Genomic DNA, 27,877 nt, shown 5'->3' on the forward strand with positions numbered 1-27,877 from the left:
TTCTTAAGTCCTATTTAAACTTGAGTATTTCAGGGTACCAAAACCAGTAGTGAGTTTAGAATAAACTGAGCTTTTAAAAAAATAGTTGATATTTATTAAGCACTTGTTTTATATGATGCAAAAGGTGAGATTGTTATAAAGGCAATCTACTGAGTGCTATAAGGAATAGAAAGATAAAATACTGACTCTGTCTTTAGGGTAAAATAGTACACTAGCAACATTTAGCTCTGTTGATTAAGTATTTTTAAAGAGGTATAATTAAAGTGCTCTAGTAGTGCAAGGGAAGGAAAGGAGGGATTGCATTCCACTGGCAGGGTCAAGAAAGGTCTCACAGAGATGGGATGTGAAATCTTGACTTTTTGAAAGAATAGTAACATTTAATGGCAGTCATGGGGATTGCTCATTCTCTAAGTGAATATTTACTGCTTACCCATCATGTGTCAGGCATTGTCCTAAAAGAGCAAGAATGAAAGAGGAGACAATGTGTTTAAGGAATCAGAGGTAAAATATAAACTGTAGGGAACATAGGGTAAACTGGGAAGACAGTTAGTGAAGGCTCTCAGATTTATGCTAGCTTATTCTAATTCTATTTTCTAGTGGAAGTGGACATTGACGGTTTTTAGCAAAGAAGTGATGTCACACAAATATTATAGAAACATTATTTTGATAGCAGGTTATCTTCTAATTTGGAAAAGAGAAATGAAAAGGTAGGAGGCTATAGTAAAGCTATTGCAGCAGTTTTGAGAGATGACAAGGTTCAAAATAAAGTGTCTAAATAAATGGAAAGATGCAGATAAACATGAGTAATGGCTTAGGAAATGAAATTGCCAGAACTTGATAATTGGAATTGGGACCATGTAGAGAGTAGATTCAACTAACATTTATGAGAATAGCTGTATTAGTAGGGCCTTATTGAATATCACATTTAAGACTAGTGAAACTGGAAAAATTTATCAACAGATAATGGTTTTAGGGTTACAGTATTTTTATTTCAGACTTAGATGTATGTACAGCTTTTAAAACTTAATGTAGTATCCATGTATTAGACTCTTGACTAGTGGTTTTGTATAGTACCATGAGAATGGTACTATAAATCTGAGAATAAAGATAATATCTTCTTTAGGGCTTTCATGATAAAAAGGTAAAAATCCATTTACTTTAAAGTCACATAATAGTACATTTGTAAGTATTCGATTCCTTAATGTAGAAGAGTATTTCAGATGTCCTTAAATAGAAAAGTCAGTCTTAAACGTATAGTATAGTGAATAGAACTTTATAGCTGACACCTTGGGTGGCCTTGGGCAAGGCACTTAAATCCCTGTTTTTCAGTTCATCCAACCAAATAAAAGGGGGAGCTAAAATTTTACATCTTTAACACAGAAGGTCATTGAAAATAAATGAGCTAACATCTAAAATAATTTTAAAATAAGAGAACTCTAAATTTTATAGCACCGCCATTATTCTTATAAATATTTTCTTAAAGGAATATATGAACCTGGATTTAGAAATATTCAGTTATATAACTTTTCCCTCAAACTTTGGAAAGTTATCTAGTTTGATACTGGAAATTAGAATATTGGCATGAGTAGAATTCATTGAATAAATATTTATGATCTTTATATACTAAATATTATACTAAGAAGAATGGGTGTAACAACTGGATTATATAGAGAATGCTCTAGGAAAAGTCTGTGGTATGATGAGATGAACATATTCATCTTCTACCTAACAAAGTGCATCTGGAGTACAGAAGCAAAACTTGGACTAGGGTACTTTGGAAATCCTCACCATGAGGGTATTTTTTAAAAGCTTGGGGTGTGTGTGTTTTTTTCACACATGGAGATGTATGAAGGGAGACAGTGCCCAGGTCACAGCCTTTGGTCAGATTGAAGAAAGGAGATAGCATAGCATCTGGGGGATATGGAAAAGGAGCCATAGAAATAGGAAAATCAAAACGTGGGAGGTGTCATTGAAATCATGGGAAAGAAAGCTTCAGGAAAGTTCAAATGCCACAGAGAAAGCAAATAAAGGCTTAATATAAACAATTACGTTGGCTAGATATGATAAACACAAATAGAGTTAGATGACTGTATTGATACAATGCTAGTAAAATATAACTGCATAAGCAATAACTTCTAACTAGGATTTTTTATTCAGTTACTAAGCTCTCCAGAACTGGTATTCTTTGCTCTTAATTGTCTCTCTTATCAAGGGGATAGTAGCAATTCTTGATATGAAGAAGGGGCTTTTTTTCATCATGTCCTAATTTTCCCATAGCCTGCAGTTGCTTGAGTGAGTTAAGAGAACGGAATAGCTACTGGTAGCCTCTATAGTTTAGAATAGTGTTCACTATATAAATAGGCTATCTTTCCATTTCAGACAAGAGTAGTTCCTCTGGGTAGTTAAGTCTTTATAACCCTGGATTGTATGTACTCTGCTATCCCCAGCATACCATTGACAGCACGGGAAAAGTTGGCTACTCTAATCTTTTAGAAAAAAAGTAAAAATAAAATGACAATTTCAAACCTAAATTCGTATGACTCTTCAAAAAGTTTTGAGATAAATGTTTACCTACATGGGGTTTTATAGTAAATTAGAGGCCCGGTGCACAAAATTTGTGTGCAGGGGGGGGTGTCCCTCAGCCCAGCCTGCACCCTCTCCAATCTGGGACATCCCTCTCACAATCCAGGACTGCTGGCTCCCAACTGCTCGCCTGCCTGCCTTCCTGATTGCCCCTAACCAATTCTGCCTGCCAGCCTGATCACCCCCTAACCCAGCCTTGGGCAAACTATGGCCCGCGGGCCGGATCCGGCTGTTCTATCCGGTTCTCTTGCTCTTCCCTCTGCTCCTTTACTTTGAATTTATATTAGTTCACACAAACACTCCATCCATGCTTTTGTTCCAGCCCTCCGGTCCAGTTTAAGAACCCATTGTGGCCCTCAAGTCAAAAAGTTTGCCCACCCCTGCCCTAACCACTCCCCTGCCAGCCTGATTGATGCCTAACTGCTCCCCTGCCAGCCCGTTTTCCCCTAACTGCCCTCCCCTGCAGGCCTGGTCCCTCCCAACTGCCCTTCCCTGCTGGCCTGATCACCCACAACTGTCCTCCCCTGCTGGCCATTTGTGGCGGCCATCTTGTGTCCACATGGGGGCAGGATCTTTGACCACATGGGGGCAGCCATCTTGTGTGTTGGAGTGATGGTCAATCTGCATATTACTCTTTCATTAGATAGGATAGAGGCCTAGTGCACGGGGGTGGGGGGACAGCTGGTTTGCCCTGAAGGGTGTCCCTTGGGATGTGGGGCGGCCTGGGCGAGGGGCCTGTGGTGGTTTGCAGGCCAGCCACACCCCCTGGCGACCCAAGCAGAGGCCCTGGTATCTGGGGTTTATTTATCTTCTACAATTGAAACTTTGTAGCCTGGAGTGGAGCCAAGCCTTCTGCTTGCTCCGTGGCGACAGCCATTTCTATTGGGATTTATGTATCGTCTATAATTGAAACTTTGTAGCCTTAAGCGAGGCCTGGGCCGGCCAGGGTGTGCAGAAAGCTTGGCTTCCTCCATCGCCGGGGGCAACCCTAGCCTCCTGCTCTTTCCAGCTCTGTGGCTGCTGCCATTTCTGTTTGGGTTTATGTATCTTCTATCATTGAAACTTTGTAGCCTTGAGCGGAGGCCTTGGCCAGCAAGGGCAGGAGGAAAGCTTGGCTTCCTCCATTGCCGGGGAAACCCAAGCCTCCCTCCTGCTCTCTGTGGCCATAGCCATCTTAGTTGGGTTTATTTGCATATTTGCTCCTGATTGGCTGGTGGGCGTGGCTGGTGGGTGTAGCAGAGTGATGGTTAATTTGCATATTACTCTTTTATTAGATAGGATGAATGAGTTGTCTTATTTTTCATTATTTTACTTACAAAAATGGGGTAGAGGCAAAGACTAGAAAATTAGGGAAGAAAGAAAAATTGCTTGGCATGAGAAAATGGCAATTTTCAAGTTCATTCTGTTTTAAGAATTTTAAAAATTATATACAGGAGTGGACAAAAGTAGGTTTACAGTTGCGAGTACTCAAAACAGTTTATCCTTGTATTATTATTTATTAATTATTATATTATTTATTATTGTTATTATTAACCTGCTTTTGCCCACCCCTATATTAGTAAACCAACAAGTTCTTAAATTATATAATATTAATCTATTTAATAAGAAGAACCATTATTGAGGACATTGTAAAAGTCACTCATAGAAACTCTCACACTTTTATTTTCCACCTAAATTATGTTTTGCTCAAACTAAATATTAAAATTCTTATTCCCTGGATATATGTTAATTAGTGGATAACCTATAAATGAAATAAATAATAATTACTACCCATTTGAAATAACAGGTAAACAGTTAGTTGACTATATGTATCTACAGTATAGTTTAAGTAATTGCCTTTAAGTGTAAGAATTTGAAAGGTGAAAAAGATAAAATGTATGCCTACTATTATTGGTACATGGTTTTAAAAATTCACAGGAGGGAGCCAAATGCTTACATTGCCTAACAAATGGTGGGAACGTGTGTCCATTCTTTCTAACATCTTGGCATAACAAATAAAGTGCATTCAGTAAATGCTTTATAGTTCATAAAGTTTAAATACCCCCAAAAAAGTTCAATATGACTTGAAAGCTAAAATAATTATTGGAGAGGAGTGATATTACTTTTAGTCTTTAAAAAAATTATACGAGGGGTGGTTTGGCTGAGCTATTCAATTAATCCTCTGATGTGCATTCATTAAACTAAATCACTTTTTCTGCAATATTGATAATATAGTATAGTAATCATGAGATATGATTCAGGAACAGGTAATGTGTCTGCCTGAGTAAATCTGTCTTTTCATTTTGTTTTCTAGTACCATAACAGCTTGGGGGAAAGACCATGAAAAAGATGCTTTTGAACATATAGTAACACAGTTTTCATCAGTGCCTGTATCTGTGGTCAGCGATAGTTATGACATTTATAATGCGTGTGAGAAAATATGGGGTGAAGATCTAAGACATTTAATAGTATCAAGAAGTTCAGAGGCACCACTAATAATCAGACCTGATTCTGGAAATCCTCTTGACACTGTATTAAAGGTAAATTTTAATACATAACATGATTATTAAAATGCTATCGACCAGCTGCATCACCACTACTTTAAATTTCATTTACACACATACCATTTCAGAGCTATCCTAGATCTTACTTTAGAGTTGCAGCCCAGAGAGAGTAATAGATTTGCCCAAGGTCACACAATAACAAAGGATACCCTTAGTTATGGGTTATTTATATATACTGTCAAATAGACAATTAAGTACCGTTAATATTTTCTGCTTACTCTCAAAATTAATTGATAGTATTACCATTTTAATGATTCCTGTGATTTGGTTACCAAGTTTATGGTTTGTTGCTATACCTTTGAAGTTCTTAGTGCAAAAGAAACATGTGCAAGTTGAGGTGGTAAAAAAATATTAGAAATACTTTTCAAGTAGTGTTTTTTTAAAGATACTTCGATCATCAACATAGCAGTATTGTCTATGTTTAGTGTTCAGGACTTGGTTTGCTTTCTTTGAAAAGCACTAAATAAGAGCAGGTTCTTTGATCCTACTAGAAAAATATTGTATTAGATGCTTTACTTAAGCTGTGTCTCTTAATCTCTATGAAAACTCTGATAAATATTAAATTCTCTTTTTTATAGACAAACAGATTTAGATAGAGAGGTTAAAGTAACTTGCTCAAGGTCACACAACGTGTAAAATAAGCCAAGTATCCATTGTCACCTTCTCACTTTACCACAGTTTCCCATCTAATAATTAGATGATAAAATACCCCTTAAGAAAGGGGGATATAGAATCAAGGAAGTCTTTTCCTATCCTATTAATAATAGGCCGATCTTAAAGTCATCTTAGCCTGAAATATTTACAAGATTTGGTTTTAGCAAACTTAACAGGTTTCATGTTTTACCTGTTACCTAATTTTAAAAAAATGTGTAGACCTAGTTTTAAAAATAACCTAAGTCATCAATATGGAATCTATGCATTGTTAGAATCTTCAATCAATTTATTTAGGAAAAGGGAATGATTGTTGGGGAGAAAAATTGTCTGATAGGTCTTTTGAACCTTTGGCCAAGCTTTCTGAGAAATTTTAAATCGGTGTTTAGGTATTTCAGCTGCTATAAAACTTTTAGCAGTTAATGAATGAGTGGTATGATTCGCATCAATTTGGCTTAAAAAAATGGGTGTCATCTTTAACTGACGGGAACTTCAGGGAAACTGGTTTATATGAGTTTCATTTCCAGCTTTGCCTGCATATCATATTTCTCTGAACTTCGTAATTCAAATAGATTTATATTTGTTTTATCAAAAATAAATCAAAACTATTCGGCACAAGCAGAATAAATGAAAATCAAAAGTGTAATCGTGATAAATGGTGTTTTATATACCTTTTAAAACTATTATTATATTTACTGTTTTAAGCTCCTAATGTTAAGATGTTTGGGGTGGGTTCTTTTCCTGAATCTATATAATTTGAGAGATGTAGGGGAAAAATCTTATGGTTTGAGCCACTTTACTGTATGATATGACTTGATAGAAAATATGTTTTATTTGTATAACATAAAAGGAATTGAGACTAAATTTTAGAAGGTTTATGCATAGTGCTGTAAAATTTTTTAAGTAAATTGATTATATTCTCAAGGTTGTCTAGCAAAGCAAAGTCACTTTTTAACTTTGGAAAGCTTTTACACTTGTTTTTCACTTTTTTTGGGGGGGGTTGTGTATTTTTCTGTACAGGTTTTGGATATTTTAGGTAAGAAATTTCCTATTACTGAGAACTCAAAGGGCTACAAGTTGCTGCCACCTTATCTTCGAGTTATTCAAGGAGATGGAGTAGATATTAATACCTTACAAGAGGTATGTGTTTATACTAAGTGTTCCAATAAGGTAATCATAATTAAGTTCCTTTTTATTAGTTTGATAACAGCACATAATTTCAGCACAATTGTGATTCTTTTCTTAAGTGTTTATAATGATATACTGTATGCCTTTTCTGTTAATTGCTTACATTTTATAAATAATAGTAACTTAACCATTTGTACTACGTAAGTGTCTATAGACACAAGTGGCGGACCTTTTTTAATTAAATTCAAAATGTCATGGCAGTTAACTTAAAAGTAACAATGAAACCTCATTTATATTCCTAGTCCTCAGTAGCCACCCTGGATGACAAACCTAAAGAAATATCACTGCCCTGGCTGGTGTTTCTCAGTGGTTAGAGTGTCGGCCCTCGAGCACCAGTGGGTCACAGGTTCTATTCCCGGTCAAGGGCAGGTACCTGGGTTGCAAGTTTACTCTATGCCTCCGCTTGGGGCACATGTGGGAGGCAACCAATTCATGTGTTTCTCTCACACGGATGTTTCTTCCTCTCTTCCCCCATCTCTCCCTTCCACTCTCTGAAAGCAATAGAAAAAATATCCTCTGTTGTGGATTAACAAAAAAGAAGAAAGAAAAATATCACTAAGAAACAAGAAAGTGCCAGTTAAGGAATGTTTCTTGTATTAAAACAAAAGTCTTGACACTGCTCATATAGGTCTCAGTTTTAATAGAATGGAGCTTCACATACTCTAACAATGTGAAACTCAAGTGGTATTAATATGTGCTTTTTCAAAATTATAAAATGGTTTGTTAGCTCTTCTAAATTAAGCCTCAACTGTCATCACTATTATTGTTAGATTTAGCCACATAGTGCATTATATGAAAACTTTTGCTACTTTCATTCTCAAGCACCTAAAGAGCTATAATTTCATAAAATATACTCCATAAAAGTTAAGGATATCACCAATTTCATAATATGGACTGTCTGCCATTGTAGCCACTGACATTTTAATGTATGTCAATCTCCAGTGGCATCCACTTGTCTGACACAAGTTATCAAAGATTTTTCTGTTTGAAAGAGTTTGGTGTGTAGTTACAGTGAGATTAGTACCCAAATTATAAGTAGTTTTCCAGAGGTTCACTTAAAAGTAAGAACTACTGAATATAACAAAACAGTATTTCTATGGTCATGTGCATTTAGTGTTCCAAAAGGAGGTATTTGAAATAGATTTCTTGGAATAACAGAAATGAGGTTTCTTCCACCAACTCTCCCAAACTGCTTTGTCTAAGAAAAGTGGAAACTCCCCCAAACTCCTCTAAGGCATTTGGTGTTGGGACATTAGAAAGAGAAGAAAAGTTTGCAGTGAGGAGGATTATAGAAATCCCAGCTGTCATATGTAGTTGCTGTTGTCTCCTTAGCTCAGCTGAATCAAAGGTTTCTTATCTGGGTATCAGTTAAGAACTGTTACCCAGTTCCTACATTTTAGGCAGTTTAGCAGATACCTTCTTTATTCCCCTTTCAGATGAAGAAACATGGACAGGGTTCTGTGCCAGTTTCAGAAAACCCATTGTACTGTGCTCTTCCACTGCTTCTATCTGCCCTGCCTTATTCCAGTGGCGAGCTCTTTAAGTTGGTTTGTTCAATCCAACTTATTTCAACTTCCTTTAAAAAACTGAAGCTATTGGCTTTTCTTTCTTTGCCTTTTTTAATTATGAACAAGAAGTCAGATATTGAGACAGATACTCTTTTGCATTGGTGAAACTTTCAACAAAATGATCAGAGAATGAAGCTTGTGTAATGCGAATGTAGTCGTGTTGATTTACCTAAAGGGTGATAGCTGCTTTCTTCATATGGAGGTGGGTCAAATAAGTTTTTAGAAGCAGAAAGAATAATTCATCTAGTGGTTTTATATTGTATATGTACTAAATTAGATGCCTAATTTTGACAAAATGAAAAAATCTGTTTAATTTCAAACAATTGGCTTCTTTTATTGACTATCAGCCTCCCTTTCTATACTGTTATTCACCATCAGTCTTCCCCATGAAGTTTACAATGTAAGCATGTCCTAGTTTGTGTGTACCAAAATCAATCTGCTTATTTACAAAGAGAGGCAAAATTCTCTTGTGTTGGACAAAACAGATTGTCTTCTCTTTCTGTTTGCATCTCAGTTAGCTATTCAGTCATATTGATTATCATGGAGACCTTTCTATTGGAGTAGTTCATTAATGATGTTAAAATGATACCAAATTCTCAAAATTGGTATGATTTCTTTGCAAGTGAAGTCCCACATAGTTGAAACATTTTTCTTTCACTGTAGCTATCCTACTGTTCTTTCCCTAGAACCCTTTTCTCGTCCTTTCTAGGAAATGTCCCTTGACCCTCATAACTTTGGTCCAGAGACTAAATAGAAGATTTATATAAATCTTAATGACAGGAACACATTAATTTTTTTATCTAAATACCATGAGCATAAAATTGGAAATGAAGAGTAGTGTCTAACAGTTAAATTTTCTCAGTTTATGTCTAGTCAGATTTCCTTCTTGTAAATATTTTTAAGTAGTGGGTTTTGTTTTTTTTTCCTAATTCTGAAATTTCCTGTACTCTTAACAGAATGATTCACTTAAACTTTAACTCCAAATTGTCTAAATATTATAACTTCTGGTGCAGCTATATGGGAAGAATATATTAAAGTAACTGAGCCAGAAATGCGGATATATAACATTAGGTGATTACTGTTCTTTGTAATTTCCTCATTCTTACGCTTCTGAGGCATATCTAAAATCATGTGACAGGTCTGAAACAATTTTCTCTATTTTTTCTTATTAATCCTCAATATTTTTCCCATTGATTTTCTAGAGAGAAGGGGAGTGAGGTAGGGAGAGAGCGAGAAACAGAAACATCAATGTGAGAGAGAGACACATTGATTGGTTGCCTCCCGTATGCCAGGGATTGAACCTGCAACCCAGGTACATGCCCTTGACCTGGAATGGATCTCAAGACCCTTGGGTGCTCTGGTCAGTGTTCTAACCACTACTCACTGGCTAGGGTGATGTGTTTTTAACTAAACCACCTTACCCTCCATCTATCTCTTTTCTACTCTTTGCATTTCTCCCATATTGAAATTCACTCTTTTGGAACATGTCTTAATTTTATATTATTTTATAAGGATTTTATTTTTGTTTTAGTTATACTTTGTTCACAGTTATTTCAATGAAAAATCTAAATCCAGAACCTTTGGATACTGTTGGGTTCTGATATAATAATAAAGACATGAGACTGAGTTTATGTATAGCCTAAGGAATCACTTTAAAATAAATTTGTATGTTTTCATAGTGATGCCTGACATATAGCAGTAGAATTAGATGGTTGGGATTTAAGAAAAAAATCTGCCTTTTTAAATGTGAGATTGTTAAAAGTTGAAGGTCCTTGGAGTTTATATATTTTTATCGTTTAGAGTTGAAAATAATAGATGTCAGGTCAAGACTCTTAGTATTTGAGGGGAATATGGTGAATTTATATTAATGATTTATATAAAACTATTAAATTTGCTTATGGTTTTCTAATCGTTTCTGAAAGTTCTGTTTCAGTAAAATGGAACCAGATTTTCCAATACTTCCTTTTGACTCATCTCATGAAATTAAATTGAACTTGCAACCTTCTATCACAAATAAGACATGCTAGGTAAATAAGTCCTACTTAGGAAAAAGAAATATAAATGACAATAATAATGTAGCTTAATAAATTAATATAACTTTCAAATTAAGTGTCCCTTGAAAAAACTACTTTATCTGCCAGAACTATATGTTCATTCAGGTCTCTCTAGTGGCTTGTAGATCATCATTCTGCCAAAAGTGATCCAATGATAAAAGTTAATGCCTAGTCTATTTATAATTTTGCTTACAGCACTGTAGTTCTAGCCAGAATAAAATGACTCTGCCAATATCTGAATGATATGTAAGAGATTGTATTTTATATTGTTTTGCCACCAATATCTGTTGATTTATTTAAAATAGATATGTTATCACATGTCATAATGCATATCATTAGATATGATATGCATTATGACATGTGATAACATGTATTGAGCTTTATTAGGAGTGATTAGTCATTCCTAGAGTGTAGAAATTCAGGGCAAATGTCTAAGTCCCTACTGGTATCTGGGCAACAATTACAGGAGACAGATAAGTTTACTTAAGTAACCTTACATATGTAAAGCCATTTTTTTCTCTCATTTCCTTCATTTCCCCAACCCTAACCACAGTTACAATGATGACAACAACACAAATCCAGGGACTATGAATGAAATCCCTTCCTTCCACACTTATCCCTCAGTTTGTCCTTTTTGCTGTAGGTGGGGCTTTTAAAAGAAAATATGGGATAGAGTTTTGTATAAGCCTATTCTTAATCTCATCATTCACTATGTTATAATACAACTCTAGGATGCTTTATTCATCACTATGACTCATGGAAAATTACCTCATTTCTTTTCCAGTTTACTTAGTTTTTGTTTGTTTTTATTTTTTAATATTCTAGGTTGTGGAAGGCATGAAGCAGAAAAAATGGAGTATTGAAAATATTGCCTTCGGTTCTGGTGGAGCTTTGCTACAAAAATTAACAAGAGATCTCTTGAATTGTTCCTTTAAGTGTAGTTATGTTATAACCAATGGCCTTGGGGTATGTCCTTTAACTTTTACTCCTGTGTTAGTACCTTCTTTATGTATCTAGGTAGAATGCAGTTACTGAATGCAATAATCAAAGGATAATATGGTCCTGAGGTATTAATATATTATCAGGTATTACTAACTCTGCCTGAAAAAAAAAGGAAAGAGACATTAGATAATAACAAGACCAGAAAAAATAAGATGAGAGATTAAAAGACAATGCAGGTCAGTCATTCCCACTGCTTCTGTATATAACTTTGAATCAAAAAGTTGACCATATTTGATCTGGAACATGAACATCAGCTAACCTAGCCATTGTATATGAACGATAAGCAAGCATGGAAACACTATCAAAACAGTGTTTTAGGAAGGTAGAGTATGACACTGGAGTTGTGACACCAGAATCATGTTCTAGTAGCCTTAGAATAGGGAAACCCAGGCTGCTAGGCAACTGAACAACAATCGCCCTAGGCTTCATAGCTCTTGAGAGTGTGGGTCAAAGGATGAGGATGGAGAATACTCTCCTAAGAACACCTGGTTTGGTACCCTGCTTTATTTACCTCCATCTTTTTTTGTTTTCCTGTTCATCGGATTTTTTATTCATTTGATTTTTAGATTCACTTGTTGATAGACATGTATTTGTTCATAATTTTTATCTTTACCTTTTTCTTCTTCTTCCTCTTCTTAGAGAATACCTTTCAGCATTCATATAATACTGGTTTGGTGGTGATGAACTCCTTTAGCTTTTTCTTATCTGTGAAGCTCTTTATCTGACCTTCAATTCTGAATGATAGCTTTGCTGGGTAGAGTAATCTTGGTTGTAGGTTCTTGCTATTCATCACTTTGAATATTTCTTGCCACTCCCATCTGGCCTGCATAGTTTCTGTTGAGAAATCAGCTGACAATCATATGGGTGCTCCCTTGTAGGTAATTAACTGTTTTTCTCTTGCTGCTTTTAATATTCTCTCTTTGTCTTTTGCTCTTGGCATTTTAATTATGATGTGTCTTGGTGTGGTCCTCTTTGGATTCCTTTTGTTTGGGGTTCTGTGTGCTTCCTGGACTTGTAAGTCTATTTCTTTCACCAGGTGGGGGAAGTTTTCGGTCATTATTTCTTCCAATAGGTTTTCAGTATCTTGTTCACTCTCTTCTTCTGGCACCCCCATAATTCGGATGTTGGTATGGTTGAGGTTGTCCCAGAGGCTTCTTACACAATCTTCAAGTTTTTGGATTCTTTTTTTCTTTTTTCTTTTCCGGTTGAGTGTTTTTTTGCTTCTTTGTATTTCAAATCTTTGACTTGATTCTTGCGGTCCTCTAGTCTGCTGTTAGGTCTCTGTATGATATTTTTTATTTCAGTCAGTGTATGTTTAATTTCTAGTTGGTCCTTTTTCATATCCTCGAGGGTCTCGCTAAATTTATCGGCCTTTTCTAGGAAATTCTTGAAAAACCTTATAACCATGGTTTTGAATTATATCCAGTCGTTTGCTTTCCTCCATTTCTTTCATTTGTGATCTGTTTGTCTCTGCATTTTCGCTGCTTCCCTGAGTTGGTAGAGTAGCTTTGTGTGGTAGGTGTCCTATAGGGCCCAGTGGCTCAGCCTCCCCCAGTTATCTGAGGTGGACACTTTTGGTGCACCCCTTTGTGGACTGTGTGCACAGCTTTGTTGTAGTTAAGTCTTGATTGTTGTTGGTGTCACTGGGAGGAATTGACCTCCAGGCCAATTGGCTGTGAGGATCAGCTGTGTCTATGCTGGGAGAACTTCTGTGCTGGAGACACCCTTATGAGACAAGACTTGCAAAATTGCAAAAGCCTCTGTGCTCAGCTTGGATGGGGCGGAGTCTCAGGGCGGAGCAGACAGCCTTGGCTTCCCATCAGCCCTGCCCTCTGAGGCCCCTGGGTCTCAGTGTCCCGTGGTAATCGCTACAAGCACCTCTGAGAGAAAGCCGCCCTCGAGTTTTGCCCGCTGCGTCCAGTTTCTCCCCGAATGAGTCTTGGTTCCCAGAAACTCGCCCGGAACTGGAGTTCAGCACAGTAGGGAGCTTCCGTCTCCCTCCTCTTGAGAAAGCCAGCCACGCACTCAGCCGCCCGTGCACTCAGCAGTCAGTCCTCGCTGCGCGCATGCGCACCTCCAGACCTCTGCCTTCCACAGCTCCCCTGAGTCTCAGTGTGCTTTCTCTTTTCCTGACAGTCCAGATTCCCCCCGAATGAATCTGGGTTCCCAGAGTCTCACCCGGGACTGGAGTTCAGCGCATTCGGGAGCTTCCATCTCCCTCCCGCTTGGGAAAGCCAGCCATGCACTAAGCCGCCTGTGCATTCAGCCGCCCGTCCTTTACGCGCGCGCACGCGCGCGTCTCCATACCTCAGTCTTTTGCAGCTCCTCTGAGTCTCAAAGTGCTTTCCTCTTTCCTTCTAGTTGTAGAATTTCCACTCAGCCAGCTTTCCTGTGGTTCTGGATGGTGTCTGTTTTGTCTTTTAGTTGTAGTTTTGATATTGTTGTGAGAGGCAGCAGTTTAGGTGTTTACCTATGCCGCCATCTTGGTTTCTCCCTCTACCTCCATCTTTCTTTGGATAGTTATGGGATTGACCCATCTGCTTCTTATGTTTTGCCTCCTACCTTTCTGATCCTGAAACAAACATTCTGCTCTTGAGGTTCTCTAGATCATTTTGCTTCTGGCAGTAACAATATAATAGAGTAAAAAGTAACAAAATGCAAAGGTTATGAAATAAGAAAGCCATACTTAGTAAAATCCTAGTTCTGGAGCCACAGATTATATAATTGAGTTGACGTAGATTTGTTTTTCAATAGCATGTCTGTGCTGTACTTAGATCAGTATAAAGATAAGGTGTGATATAAAAGGAGATACCTTAAAGATCACATGTTAGCATTAAATATTTCCTACAAAACGAGTATTAGGTATTCTTCATTGGTAAGAAAAAATAGCCAAGATTTGGATTTTGTTTTTTTCCTTACAAAGAACTCTACTCTGTCCTCCTACACAGGCTAGAATTATGTTTCTAAAAGCCTGGTGTGGATTGGTTTCATTATACCTAAAAATTGCCTTAAATTTTATTTGTAAATTATGTATGTAGGGTTATTTTTTAATAGGAATTGAATGACCATTACTGACGATTAATCTTTTTTCTTTCTGAATTTGGATTCAAGGTTAATGTCTTCAAGGACCCAGTTGCTGATCCCAATAAAAGGTCCAAAAAAGGTCGATTATCTTTACATAAAACACCAGCAGGAAATTTTGTTACACTTGAGGAAGGAAAAGGAGACCTCGAGGAATATGGTCATGTATGTATCTATGCTGATTGGATTTGTTTTGCCCCCCCCCTTTTTTTTTCCTTTTAACAGTAGTAGCTTGGCTCTCCAAATTAAGAAAGGAGGCTTTAGTTGTATAAATTTTAAATTATCAGAACAATTTTTTTATTGGAGGACAAAGTAGTTTTATTTTAAAATATGTAATAGTTGACTGAACCTACCAAAATAAGATGAAAAACAAAAAGTGGCTAGATCAGGGGTGGGCAAACTTTTTGACTCGAGGGCCACAATGGGTTCTTAAACTGGACCGGAGGGCCGGAACAAAAGCATGGATGGAGTGTTTGTGTGAACTAATATAAATTCAAAGTAAAGGAGCGGAGGGGAGAGCAAGAGAACCCTCCGCTCTTTCGGCTCCGCGGGCCAGATAGAACAGCCGAACGGGCGGGATCCGGCCCTCGGGCCGTAGTTTGCCCCCCGGCTGGGCTAGATCATAAATATGAGACTTGACATTTAAAAAGTAAAAGTGTTTCCAAATAGTGACCAGCATGGTTGTTACTGCTGAGCTTCAACAAGCTGTGTTTTTTCTCTTTGCTGCCAATTAGCAGTCCATTTTTTCTGAAGAGGAATAGTTAAGAATACTTAAAGGATATTATTATTACACTTCTCATAGCTATTTATATTACAGTAAACTTTGGTAATTTTAACAGAAAAAAGAAGGGCTTTTATTTTATCCAAATTCTAAAATGCTAAAGATAATCCCATTTTTAAAAATAATAGAATCCAGCTTAGATGGTTTTCTTTAGTCTCATTTGATTCTCACAGCAACTCCATGGACTAAAAAGGCAAATTATGTTATCTTAGTAGTGTAAAATGTGAAAACCACATGATTTGATTCAGATTACATAACGAATAAGGCAAATTATGTTATCTTAGTAGTGTAAAATGTGAAAACCACATGATTTGATTCAGATTACATAACGAATAAATGGTGAAACCTAGCCTTAACCAAGTTTTCTGATTCAGGTCAATCAAATTTGGAAAAATATGTAGTATGCTTATGCTAAAGGAGTCCATATGGCCTAATGGTCTTTAACATACAAAAGTACATTTATATTTGTGAACTCAAAAGTTATAAAATTTCTAATTCTTGACCTACTGGATTAAAAACATACTCATTTTTTTAGGGAAACTACTCATGAATATTTATATTTTCAGAGAAAAGTTTATATTAAATATAAACACACAAATTTAGTACTTGAGATTCATTACTCTGCTTGTTACTTTTATGATTTTGAGCCAGAATGAAAAAACATTTTGTTACCTTTAATTAAAATATGTTTCTAAACAAACTTTTAGAATTAGATTCCTTTATATAGCCTGTTAATACTGTACTTTGAGTAGACTTCCCTTAACTCTTATAGCTACCAGGACTTTGCTGAATTACTGTAGACACTCATAACTATTATTTTTTTAAAGGCATAGTCATAACTTATTTTTTAAAAGGCATTGATTTTTAAGAGTATGTGAATGATATTCTAGAATATTTAAGGTAGTAATTTACTTAAAATTAAGCATTTTAAGAATAAGAACCACCGTTTCTTGATAGATTATGTAGAGCAGTGTGATTTGAAACAACATAAGGACGAAAATATTAGATAATGTTACATATCACAATCTTAAGAATAGATGGGAAAGTTAAGCACGGTAGATTACTTACAGATTTTTAAAAGTGAAATTAGAGATAATTCCTTAGTGCGACAGGAGTGGCTTTACTCCTGTCTCACTCAAAAGGGAATTTAGTACTGATTTCTTAGTATATCTTTACTACCCTTGCCAGGATCAAATACATTGCTTGTATCAGTGACTTTTGGATATACACAAAGTAAAAATCAGTCACTGTGCATTAGCTAAGAAATCATAATTGTTTTTGTTTCTATTAAACTTCAGGCTTATGCATTTATTAACCTAGTGTTGAGCCTGTTGGATAGGAACAAGGAAAGGTTTCCTTTGTTGTACTGTCGGTGGTAATTATCAATAGCCATAGTTCTAGGCAATGCATCTTCCACCTGAAGAAAAAAAAAATGGGTCAACTAAGTGTTTTGGTTTATCCTTTAAGGACAACTTTTTTAAGAATGTAATATTTAGATTATTCCTTTTCATAAAAGCTAAGTATTTCTACATAGCCATTTTAGATAGTGCCTTGCTGACTGCTCCACCAGCATTCTTTGTGTATAAAATTATTTCATAATTTGAACACTATCAACATCTCTGTGTATTTGACTAGTCAGTCTAATTCATGAGCCAGGCTTAAGTATTTTGCTTGAGAGTCTAATCATTAAACTTCAGTATTGTTAAATTTGTGCAGGATCTTCTCCATACTGTCTTCAAGAATGGGAAGGTGACAAAAAGTTATTCATTTGATGAAGTAAGAAAAAATGCAAAGCTGAATATTGAACTGGAAGTAGCACCTCATTAGGCTTTATGACTAGGTGTGTGTCCTTGCCTCTGCGTGTGCGTGTACATGCAAACACCTATACACCAGTATGGGTGAGTGTGTGATACATAATGTTCATTGTACAGATGTGTGGGGTTTCTTTGTTTTATGATACATTACAGCCAAATTATTTGTTGGTTTATGGACATACTGCCCTTTCTTTTTTTCCCCAGTGTTTAGGTGATCTCAGTTAGGCAATGCACTTGACCACATAAAAGATTAATGCTAAAGTAAGCTTTTTAGGGCCCTTTGCCAATAGATAGTAATTTAATCTGGTATTGATCTTTTCTCAACAGAACTGAGAAACTTTTATATATAACTAAAGATCACATAAAACAGATTTGCATAAAGTTGTCATGATTGCTTTATGTTTATATTTAACTTGTATTTTTGTACAAACAAGATTGTGTACGATATATTTAAAGTTTCAGTGATTTAACAGTCTTTCCAACTTTTCATGATTTTTATGAGCACAGACTTTCAAGAAAATACTTGAAGATAAATTACATTGCCTTTTGTCCATTAATCAGCAAATAAAACATGGCCTTAACAAAGTTGTTTGTGTTATTGTACAATTTTAAAATTATGTCGGGACACATCCTATAGAATTACTAACCTCACTGCCCCTTGTAGAATATATATTAATCATTCTACATTAAAGAAAATAATGGTTCTTACTGGAATGTCTAGGCACTGTACAGTGATTATATATGTTGGTCATTGTATTGTACCAATGAAATGCCAAATTGGAAAGGCCTGTGCTACAGTTTTATATGTCAAATATTGCCTGTGGCTGTAATATGCACCTCAAGATTTTAAGGAGATAATGTTTTTAGAAAGAATTTCTGCTTCCGCTATAGAATGTATACATAAATGTAAAATATTGACAAAAGTGGAAGTAGTGTATTTTAAAATAATTACACTTCTGAATTTATTTTTCCTATTCTATAGTTGATATGACTTAATACTGGAATGGGTAGTGAGTGTACTTATTTTAAATTTTTTGATTCTGTTATATTTTCATTAAGTTTTTTAAAAATTAAATTGAATATTAAATTGTATGGACATCATTTATTTTAAACTGAATTCCTAAATAAATAATATTCCAGCAAGTTCTTAAAGGAAGATGAATTATCCCCAGTCAAAAGCATGATGACATGAGTTTAAATAGAAGAAAATGGGCTAAATTCAAAGTATTCAGCATCAAAATGTTCTAGAGTGATTATCTGCTAGATTCTGAGTCAGTCATCACATCTGACTGGAGACCATTTGTTTTGTTTTGTAGATGATTCGTATATATTTAGGTCTGCACTTTTAAGGCAGCGAGAGGTTGACACTAAGGCCCAAGGCCACATTTGGACTGCTTTTTTTGTTGTTAAATAACATCTTGTCTAGGGCTGCCTTCCCAGAGAGCAGCAGAAATTGAGTAGTTGCAATAGTGAACACATGGCCCAGAAACCTGAAATGTTTATCTGGCCCTTTAGGACTGTGCCTTGAATTTTAAGAGAAATGTTGATTTTCAGGGAAGGTAGGAGGTTAAGTTGATACGGAGTTTGTCTCTCATCCTTTCTTTTCTCATTTAAGAATCTGATTAAATGTGAAATTTTAAAAATTGAAAAGCCATAAATCATCTGTCCTGAACAATTACATGAGAAAGTATTTTATTAGTATTTTCTTAGAATAATCTAATGAGAGGTGAGTTACCTTTATTAAACATCTTTTATAACATTAAAAATATAGGTTTTTGCAGATGATTCTAAAAACTTGTTTAATGAGAATAATAAGTTTTATTCACTTTCAGTAAAAGTTTTCATCCTGTAATTTCTGGTAGAAAATAATTTTAAGATGATTTTAAATGTATCTAAAGATCAGTAGTATTAAAAAGAATACATCTTTTCACAAAATGTGCTCTAGGGCTTATAAAGAATTAAAAGAAACTATATTCCAAATAATTGATGCCACCTGTAAGTTTGATTTAATTTGTTTAAACACTGGAATTGAACTAAAGGCAATATTCTTTTTGTACTGTGAATATCAGCAATTTCAAAGTATCTAGAGGAGTTTTATTTTAAGACTTTCAGTGAATGCTAAAATCTGTACATTTGGATATGGCCATAGATTGCGGGGTGGGATGATTAATTCTGTTCACTCTTACTCATTTGGAACTGATTAACCCTGAATTTCCATCACTAAGCACCACTCTGAGTAGCAATGGTTAGCATAGGTACCAGATAGAACTCTGCTGTGTCGCTCTTTAAATCAGCCTGTTTCAGACAAAAGCAAGTAGCATGTGTGGCTTTCCTTAAGTCATTAGATGTGCAGCTGACATCGGTTAATCCCTCTCAATTCATAATATAAAGTATTTGTATTTTAAATAGGAGATAGGTGTTCTGTATTAAGACTCTTTATTTGTACTCTATAGTTAAAGTGGTTTTAGTGATTATCCCTTATTTCCTTTATTGCAATAAATTGTTACAAAAATATTTATCATTTGGAAAACTAGAAAGAGGAAAAATGGCAAGGTATTTATTGTTCTGTTTGCCATATTTAGAATTAAACACTTAAACAGGTATTTTGTAGTTTTACATTCCTTTTTAACCCATTCAGTGGAGAATGTCAGTTTTTCTCCAAAGTTGTATGTTAAGTCAATTCTAATATATGTATTCAGCATCATAGATAAACATTTCATAAACATGGAAATAAAGTTTAGCTCTATTAGTGAAATGTTAAACTTGACTGTGTGCTTCCAATAATGGCATATTTCCAGACTTCTTTTTAAGGTATTCCTTCAGTTCAAATAATTAGAGAATGAGAGGGAGAAGTGTCAAAGATGACTCCTATATTTTACTTTGTGCAACTACTAGTATATGAATGGTAGTGCCTCTTACTAAGAGAGAACACTAGAAGGAGACCAGCTTTACGGGGAGAGAAAGAGCACAATTCCTATATTAAGATTTGAGATGCCTTTGAAACATTTAAATGAGGATACTAGGTAGCTTTGTATATGGATTTGGGGACAAAAGAGTCTCAAGATATGAATTTGATGTGTAGATAGCCACTGGAGACACAGGAAAGGATACTTCTCTAAAGAGAGTGTAGAGTATGGCCTGGCAAACCACAGGCCAGATCTAGTCCATCTATTTTTGTAAATAAAGTGGTTTTGGAACACAGCTCTGCCCACAGCTCTCTATGGCTGCTTTCATGCTACAATGGCAGAGTTGAGTAGTTGTGCAAAGCCTAAAATAATTTACTGTATGGTTCTTTAAAGAATAAAATGTGTCAATTTATGCTAAAGAAAAGAGGACTAGACAAGATCCAGAAACCTGAAAAGACAAGTGGGTTGTATGGGTAGACAATAAAATCCTCTAGGAGGATGGCAGAAGTTGTAGTGGAGAGAAAAACTAAATCAGTGCCAAAGTGTTCAGTGAATGAGGTATAGGGACCAGGAGGCAGCAACAAGGAGGGATGCAAACCTCAAAGGGATCAAGCAAGGGAAAGTACTAGCGCAGGCAGGCCTGCAGAGGGGTCCAACCATACGTGACAAGTACAAGCTGATTAAAAAGTGCTTCTGTAGAGCTGCCAACGGCTTACTGTCCTTCACCGGGCACTCAAGCAGTATTTGATGTCTAAATGGATGGAGAGAAGGAATAATCAAAATAAAAAATTTCTACATTTCATTAGATTGCTACAAATACCCATTTTCTGATACAGGCCCATATGTTCAAGCCTTTAATCTTTAAATTTTTGTTTGGAATGTCACATTTTGTTTACATTTTATTTTTAAGAGACCAGCCAAAGCATTCTGCAGCCAATTAAAATTAGTCACCTCTCCCACATATTTCAAGTCCTCCCACCTCATTTTATCATTTTATTTTCAGAAGTTTCTCTAATTGTTCTCTCCCCCAGAGGCAACTTTATCTATTTGGTTCACAGTTCTTTATTCCATTAAAACTTACTTATTAAATACTTTAAGTTATTCCAGCAAAGAGAAATATGTTCTTAGGAATTTAGAATCATTCAAGTTATCAACATCACCAAAATTTTTTTAACTACCATGAAAATGCGTCCTGATGAAAATCAGGTATTTGCCTGCATACTGTCACATGGGCTGATTGAACCCTCGCCTCACTGGAATACATGACTTGGTAACTTCCTTGGTATATTCACAAGGGACCTGAGGTTTTTACCACTTTTCAGAGCTCATGTCGCTGCTTTTAGCAAGAACTGTAGTAGCCTGCCAATTGATTTTTTGACCAGTTTATAGAATCATCTCTGCAGAAAAAAATTTTGATTTATAATGATTTATGTTCAAGTTATGTTCATTCCAGAGAAAAATATTATTCTTTGGTTAGAAACAAAATTCAATTTAAAATACACTTATCCTGATTGACTTTTTTTTTTTTTAATTTTAATTTTGTGATTGGCTACTGAGCTGTTACTTCTTTGACTTAAACTAGGTAGGACATTCTGTAGATTTTATTAAAATGAATTAGCTCTGGTGCTTACAAGCTCTCCTGATGAATTGGCCAAAAGTTTAATTTTGATTAAGTCTTCCTGAGCAGCCTGAAGATTTCTACCAGATTTCTGAGCCTGAGAAAAGCCAACTCTTAACCTTCAACCTCTCCCTTTTTATTCCTTCCTCCTAAGCCAATAAACATATGTTCCTATTTCTTCTTCTTTACCAAAAAAAAAAAAAAAAAAAAAAAAGGCCTCCCTTAATAATACCAGCTCTGGGTCTCCCATCTCCCATTTATATCCAGACTTCTTGAGCTCTGTACATTTCCTTCCATATACTGCCTCACTTCCTGTTCAACTCCAATTTGGTTCTCATCCTGCATTAAACAAAACAGGGACCTCTTGATGGCCAAATGAATATGCTGAGTTCTCATGGGAGGAACTCTCCTGTATTGTCACTGCTAATAGTTCATTCCTTGGAACTACTTTGTTTTCTATGTTAAATCCCTTCTCTAGGGCTCTTCTTCACACACCCTTTAAATGTTGGCAGGTCCATTTATCGTTGTATTTACCTTGGCTGATCTCAGCCATTCACATGGTCTGGGGCGCTCACCTATCTACTAAAGCCTCCACCCATTCAGATCTCTAGCCCAGACCTCTGAATTTCCCTACCTGTCTGCAATACATTTTCATCCAGATACCTACTCAAATGCAACAGATCCAAACATCATATTCCTCCTGATTCTCTGCCTCACAGTGGTGGTGGGGCAGGGGGGATTGACCACCCACTGAGGTGAGACTTCCCTCTCTCCCTCCCACTCTGCTACCAGAGTATTGTAGCAAAATCTAGTCATTTCAGTCCCCTGCTTAAAGCATTTGGTGTTCCTCCTCTTAGCCGACTGGCTGACGCTCAGAACCCAGCCTAACCTACACAAATCTCCCCGATCTGGCCCATGCAGCACGGAGAGCCTCGTGTCTTATCCTTCATTTTCTGTGCCAGCATCACTGACTTGGCTCTGCCTCATCTACACACATGCACACAGACACACTGTACCATTTTCTCCATTTCTCTGCCTTTGCTTATGCTGACCCCTCAGCCAGAATGCTTGCCTTTGCTAGCTTATTGTGATGACACCTCCAAGAAGCATTCTGCAAGCTAACTCTGCTATCCCCACCCCACATGCCCTTCCTCTGGCCTCCATAGGTACTGAGTGTTTTTATAAAACAGCACTCACAGTCCATGGGTTTGTGTCCTGTACAAGGCAGCAAAGGATTGTGGTTTATTCATCTGTGCCCCTGAATTCAGCACAGAATAGACAGTCAAATGTTTGTTAAATAAATGTCCTTAAGATAAACACATGTTTTGATATCCTCCATAATATAGCCTGAACATTTTAAGTATTTCAGAAGGGTGGAACATTTTACTAAGTGTGTTTAAAGATAGATAACTTTCAAAGTATCTTCACATATTACTGTCTTTTTGAAAAATCCTTACAATAAATTCATGAAGTAAGGTTGTTTCTTCAAAATATAGATTAGAAAACTAAGGAAGAAAGACAATAAATTATTTGCCTAAGATTGCCTTGTATGTAGTTCAGTGGTTCATAACTTTCCTTCAGTCTTAGACCTCTAAGAATTTGCTTAAAGCTATGTACCCTCTTCACAGATAAAGTCTCATTTACAAATAAAACAATTTGCATAACATTTAAAGGGGCTGTTCCACAGACCACAATGAGAACTGTAAGTAACTGCAGAGCAGATTCGAATTCATGCTTTCAAATGCTCTTCCCTCTCTATTTGAATGAGCTTCTAGTGGTGCTATTGGGAATTTTAAGATTTTAATCACCTTAAACGGTTTTTGAAATAAGGCAAAGTAAAAAAAATATAATTTTAATTCAGCTCTCAATAGGTTCTATGGAATTCATTGATATGGATCCCAAAATTGATGGCTATTTTAAATGACAATTTTTACAGATGGAGAAATGGAAACTTAGGAAGTAAAATTAAGAAATCTGGTGGGGGGTAATGGGGGAATAAGGACACATATGTAATACCTTAATCAATAAAGAAATTTAAAAAAAATTAAGAAATCTGACCATGTGCTGTGAGAAGGTTAAAAAGAAATTCCAGGAATCTTCTGTGCAGTCCAGCAATATCAAACTTGTGACAAACAATTTCTATGTATTTTTATAATGAGAAGATTCCTATTTTCAGATATGTAAGCAGGCTAGATAATTCTGACCATGTTCTCACTGAAAACAACAAAAAGTAAATTTTAAAAGTATTGAACTAACAGGACAGTAAGAAATTACCAGGTCAAAAATCCAAGTGAAAATGGGACTCTGAAGTGAGAACCAATCACTGCAGCTGCTTTTGTCCTGGACATTTACAAACTTGGGGACTCTGACCTTTAATTTTTTTTAAGGCCTGACAAGACTTGGTAAACAAAAAAATCCTCCTGCTATAAAGCACCCCTTGTGTCCCAAAGAGCTACCCTCAGAATGAGGATGAACCAGTGGTCAGTAATAAAACCATCCCTACATCACTAGGGCAATGCAAGGAAAGTTGCTTTAGTTCTGGGCAGACCAAATTAGGAACAATACCAATAAGTCATTGCCACCCTGGCCTGGCTAGTGTGGCTCAGATGGTTGGAATGTCATCCTATGCACCAGGGCTCTCATTTTTTACTGTTGTCTATTAGTTTCTACCATGAGCAATATTAAATTTAGCTAGTAAGCTCTTATCTCATCCTTCCTTCTCCTTCAGCATCTAATTTGAAATAATATTGTTTTATTCCCATATAAGGCAATCAGTAAGCTTAATCTATTTTTCATATACTCATCAGATTTTCTCCCAGTTTTTGATAGTTGCATTCTATTACACTATTAGAACACACAGCCATCATACAACATACTTACACATATCCTATATAATAAAGAGGTAATATGCAAATTGACCATCACGCCCTCACAAAATGGCTGCCTATGACCAGGCCAGCAGTGGGGGGTTAGTGAGGGACAACCAAACGACTGAACAAGCAGACTGCGTGGGACGACCAGGCCGTTAGGGGGGTTAGTGAGGGATGCCCAAACGACTGAACAGCAGGCTGTGTGGGGCGACCAGGCCAGCAGGGGGGGGAGTTGGGGGTGACGGAGCCGGCGGGGGCAGTTAGGGGCTACCAGGCCAGCAGTGGGGGGGCAGTTAGGTGTGACCAGGCAGGCAGGCAGGTGAGCGATTAGAAGCCAGCAGTCCAGGATTGTGAGATGGATGTCCAACTGCCGGTTTAGGCCTGATTCCCGGGATCAGGCCTAAACCGGCAGTCAGACATCCCCCAAGGGGTCCCTGATTGGAGAGGGTGCAGGCTGGGCTGAGAGGACACCCCCCCCCCCATGCACGAATTTCATGCACCGGGCCTCTAGTCATACATAATAAAAGGCTAATATGCAAATCAACTGAATGGTGAAATGACTGGTTGCTGTGACACACACTGACCACCATGGGCAGACACTCAATGCAGGAGCTGCCCCCTGGTGGTCAGTGTGCTCCCACAGGGGGAACGCTGCTCAGCCAGAAGCCCTGAGCCAGGCTCATGGCTGGCGAGCGCAGCTGTGGTGGCAGGAGCCATGGGCCTAAGCCGGCAGTCGGACATCCCCCGAGGGCTCCCAGACTGCGAGAGGGCACAGGCCAGGCTGAGGGACCCCCCCACCCCTGAGTGCACGAATTTCTTGCACCGGGCCTCTAGCACCTTTATAATCTTCAATCTAGATCTAGTTCCCTCGATATTTAATGCTTACTACTAGGCTTTATGTCAAGCTCTCCAATCATTTTGCTATCTGAAAATAGTTCTTTAGTAGGTTCCTCAGGAAAAGGCTTCAAAGTAATATTTCCTGAACTCTTACATCTTCAAAATATTTTGCCTAAAGCCTTTATAACTGAGTGTCAGTTTGATTAGATATAGTCTTCGTTTCATGTTTTATTTTCTCTCCTAGCATAAACCATTGCTATAAAAAATATGATGGTAATTTATTTTGCTTTCTCTAAGAACTGCTTTTTGATCCTTTTATCAGAATATTAAACCTTTTTAAATTCCAATAATTTTACAAGAGTGTTTTAGTGTAGTCTATTCTGAATCATTTTCCCTCACATACACTGTATCCTTTCAAGATGTAGTTTTTTTGTTTGTTCTTTTTGTGTATTTTTTTTTTTGAGAGAAGTCCCTCTTAGCTTTCAGATTCTTTTTTTTTTTCTTTTTATTGATTTTTCACAGAGAGGAAGGGAGAGGGATAGAGAGTTAGAAACATCGATGAGAGAAAAACATTGATTAGCTGCCTCCTGCACACCTTCTACTGGGGATGTGCCCGCAACCCAGGTACATGCCCTTGACCAGAATTGAACCTGGGACCCTTTAGTCCACAGGCCGACACTCTATCCACTGAGCCAAACTGGTTAGGGCAAAATGTAGTTTTTGAGGTCTATTTTTATGGTAAGTTTTTCTTGAATTATAGTTTTTAGGATTTGCTCTATTCAATGGATTGGTTCTCCTTTTCAGGAACTCCTATTATACATATGTTTGATCTTCCTTAAATATCCTTTAAATCTTTTTTCTCTCAAATCCTGCCTCTTCATATCTTTTTTGATTTTTCAAAAGTTTCCTCCTTTTAATCATTTAAAAAATAAATATATTTATTTATTCTTTTATTCAATATGGTATAGCCTTCATTTCTGAAATGATTTTTAAATTTTCTAATTCTTGTCTGAGGTAGTTCTGTCACCTTTATTTTCAAAGATTTCTATTTTCCAAACACCTCATTTGTGAGTTTCTCTATGTTCTTCCTTCATAGGTTTTATTATTTCATTTTAGCTTCTTTTAAATAATAGGTTTTACAGTTTTCATCTCTTTGTGAGCATGTGCTTTCACTGTCTAAAAGAATGTTATTATGCTCCATACTGTATTTTACCAAAACTTTGTATGAACTTTGACCATGGTCTTTTTCTGTTGCTCATATTTAAGCGAAATGAATTTTACTTTTTACTTTTGCAAAGGATAGTTTTTCTAGCTTTACATCTCTAGAACTCCTGTTTTGTTATTTTGTAATAAAAAATATGTCCTTAAATACTTTCTGAAATAATGTTCCAATGTTCAAATGGTTACCCTCATCCATTTTTCTTCATTCCCTCTTTTCTTTGTTCCTATCCTTTTCTGCTCAATTTTAATTCTTTTTCCTCAGTGGTACTAAGAAGGCTTGGTAGGAGAAGACCAAGAATATGAAGCAGTGATCTTAAGTAGCCATAAAGCCTAATATATTTACTATCAGACCCTCTACAGGAAAGTTTGCCAACCCTTTTTCTAGCACAATGCTACATTTTCTCTGGAGGATTCTCCCCCCATTCCATGGAGTCTAGATGTTGCTGTCAATCATTGTGCACCATCATGGCAGTGAGGTGGGACCCAAGTGGGAGGTAATAAATGAAGTCTTTCCTGGAATTGACATGCAGATATGAGGAAAGAGGTCGTTTTATTAAGGTGTTTAGCCATAGATTTGTGAATCTCAGGCTACTGGTGGCCACACTCTGAGAGCCACATGGAGGAAGCCTATTTCCAGTGAGAGAAAAGGTGCAGGTTGTGAAGGAAAGTGATTAATGTAATCTCTGAATCAAGCTGAAGCAGCTGATCTCTGGACTTTCCAGTTACATAAGCCCATAAATTCCCTCTTCTTCTTGAGCTTGTCTGAGGTGTATTCTGATCTGGCAACCCCAAAACCCAGCCTAACACACACTTGTATACTTGAAAACACATGCATGTGGTCATTTAAAGGGTTTTTCTAAATTATTTTCTACTAAGTCCGGGGTGGGATTTTTTAGTTAGAGGATTAAAGACTAATCCTATATAATAAAAGCCTAATATGCTAAGTGTCTGGTCGTCTGGTTGTCTGGTCAACCAATCAAAGGGTAATATGCTAATGATATGCTAAGGCTGCTCAATTGCTCGCTATGACATGCACTGACCACCAGGGGGCAGACACTCCAACCGGTAGGTTAGTTTGCTGGGGTCCAGCCGATCGGGACTGAGCAAGATGGGCCAGACACACCCTGGAACCCTCCTGTGGTCCCTCCCCAGCTGGCCAA

General features: G+C 36.7%; 1 protein-coding gene across 4 annotated transcripts in view; it reads left to right on the top strand.

Moving 5' to 3' along the window:
• NAMPT (nicotinamide phosphoribosyltransferase) overlaps positions 1–27,877 on the top strand; it is a 72,565-nt gene that overhangs the window by 23,486 nt on the left and 21,202 nt on the right. For 3 of the 4 annotated variants that reach the window (XM_080663909.1, XM_080663910.1, XM_080663912.1), the window contains 5 exons: positions 4,877–5,102; positions 6,798–6,917; positions 11,413–11,553; positions 14,701–14,835; positions 17,168–20,024. In XM_080663909.1, the coding sequence (XP_080520035.1) occupies positions 4,877–5,102; positions 6,798–6,917; positions 11,413–11,553; positions 14,701–14,835; positions 17,168–17,278 (733 nt within the window). In that variant the 3' untranslated portion in view covers positions 17,279–20,024. Of the gene's footprint in view, positions 1–4,876; positions 5,103–6,797; positions 6,918–11,412; positions 11,554–14,700; positions 14,836–17,167; positions 20,025–27,877 lie in introns of those variants that run through there. The other variant, XM_080663911.1, reaches the window with a different exon arrangement.

Source organism: Plecotus auritus (genome assembly GCF_963455305.1).
Source record: "Plecotus auritus genome assembly, chromosome: 4".
Taxonomy (NCBI): domain Eukaryota; kingdom Metazoa; phylum Chordata; class Mammalia; order Chiroptera; family Vespertilionidae; genus Plecotus; species Plecotus auritus.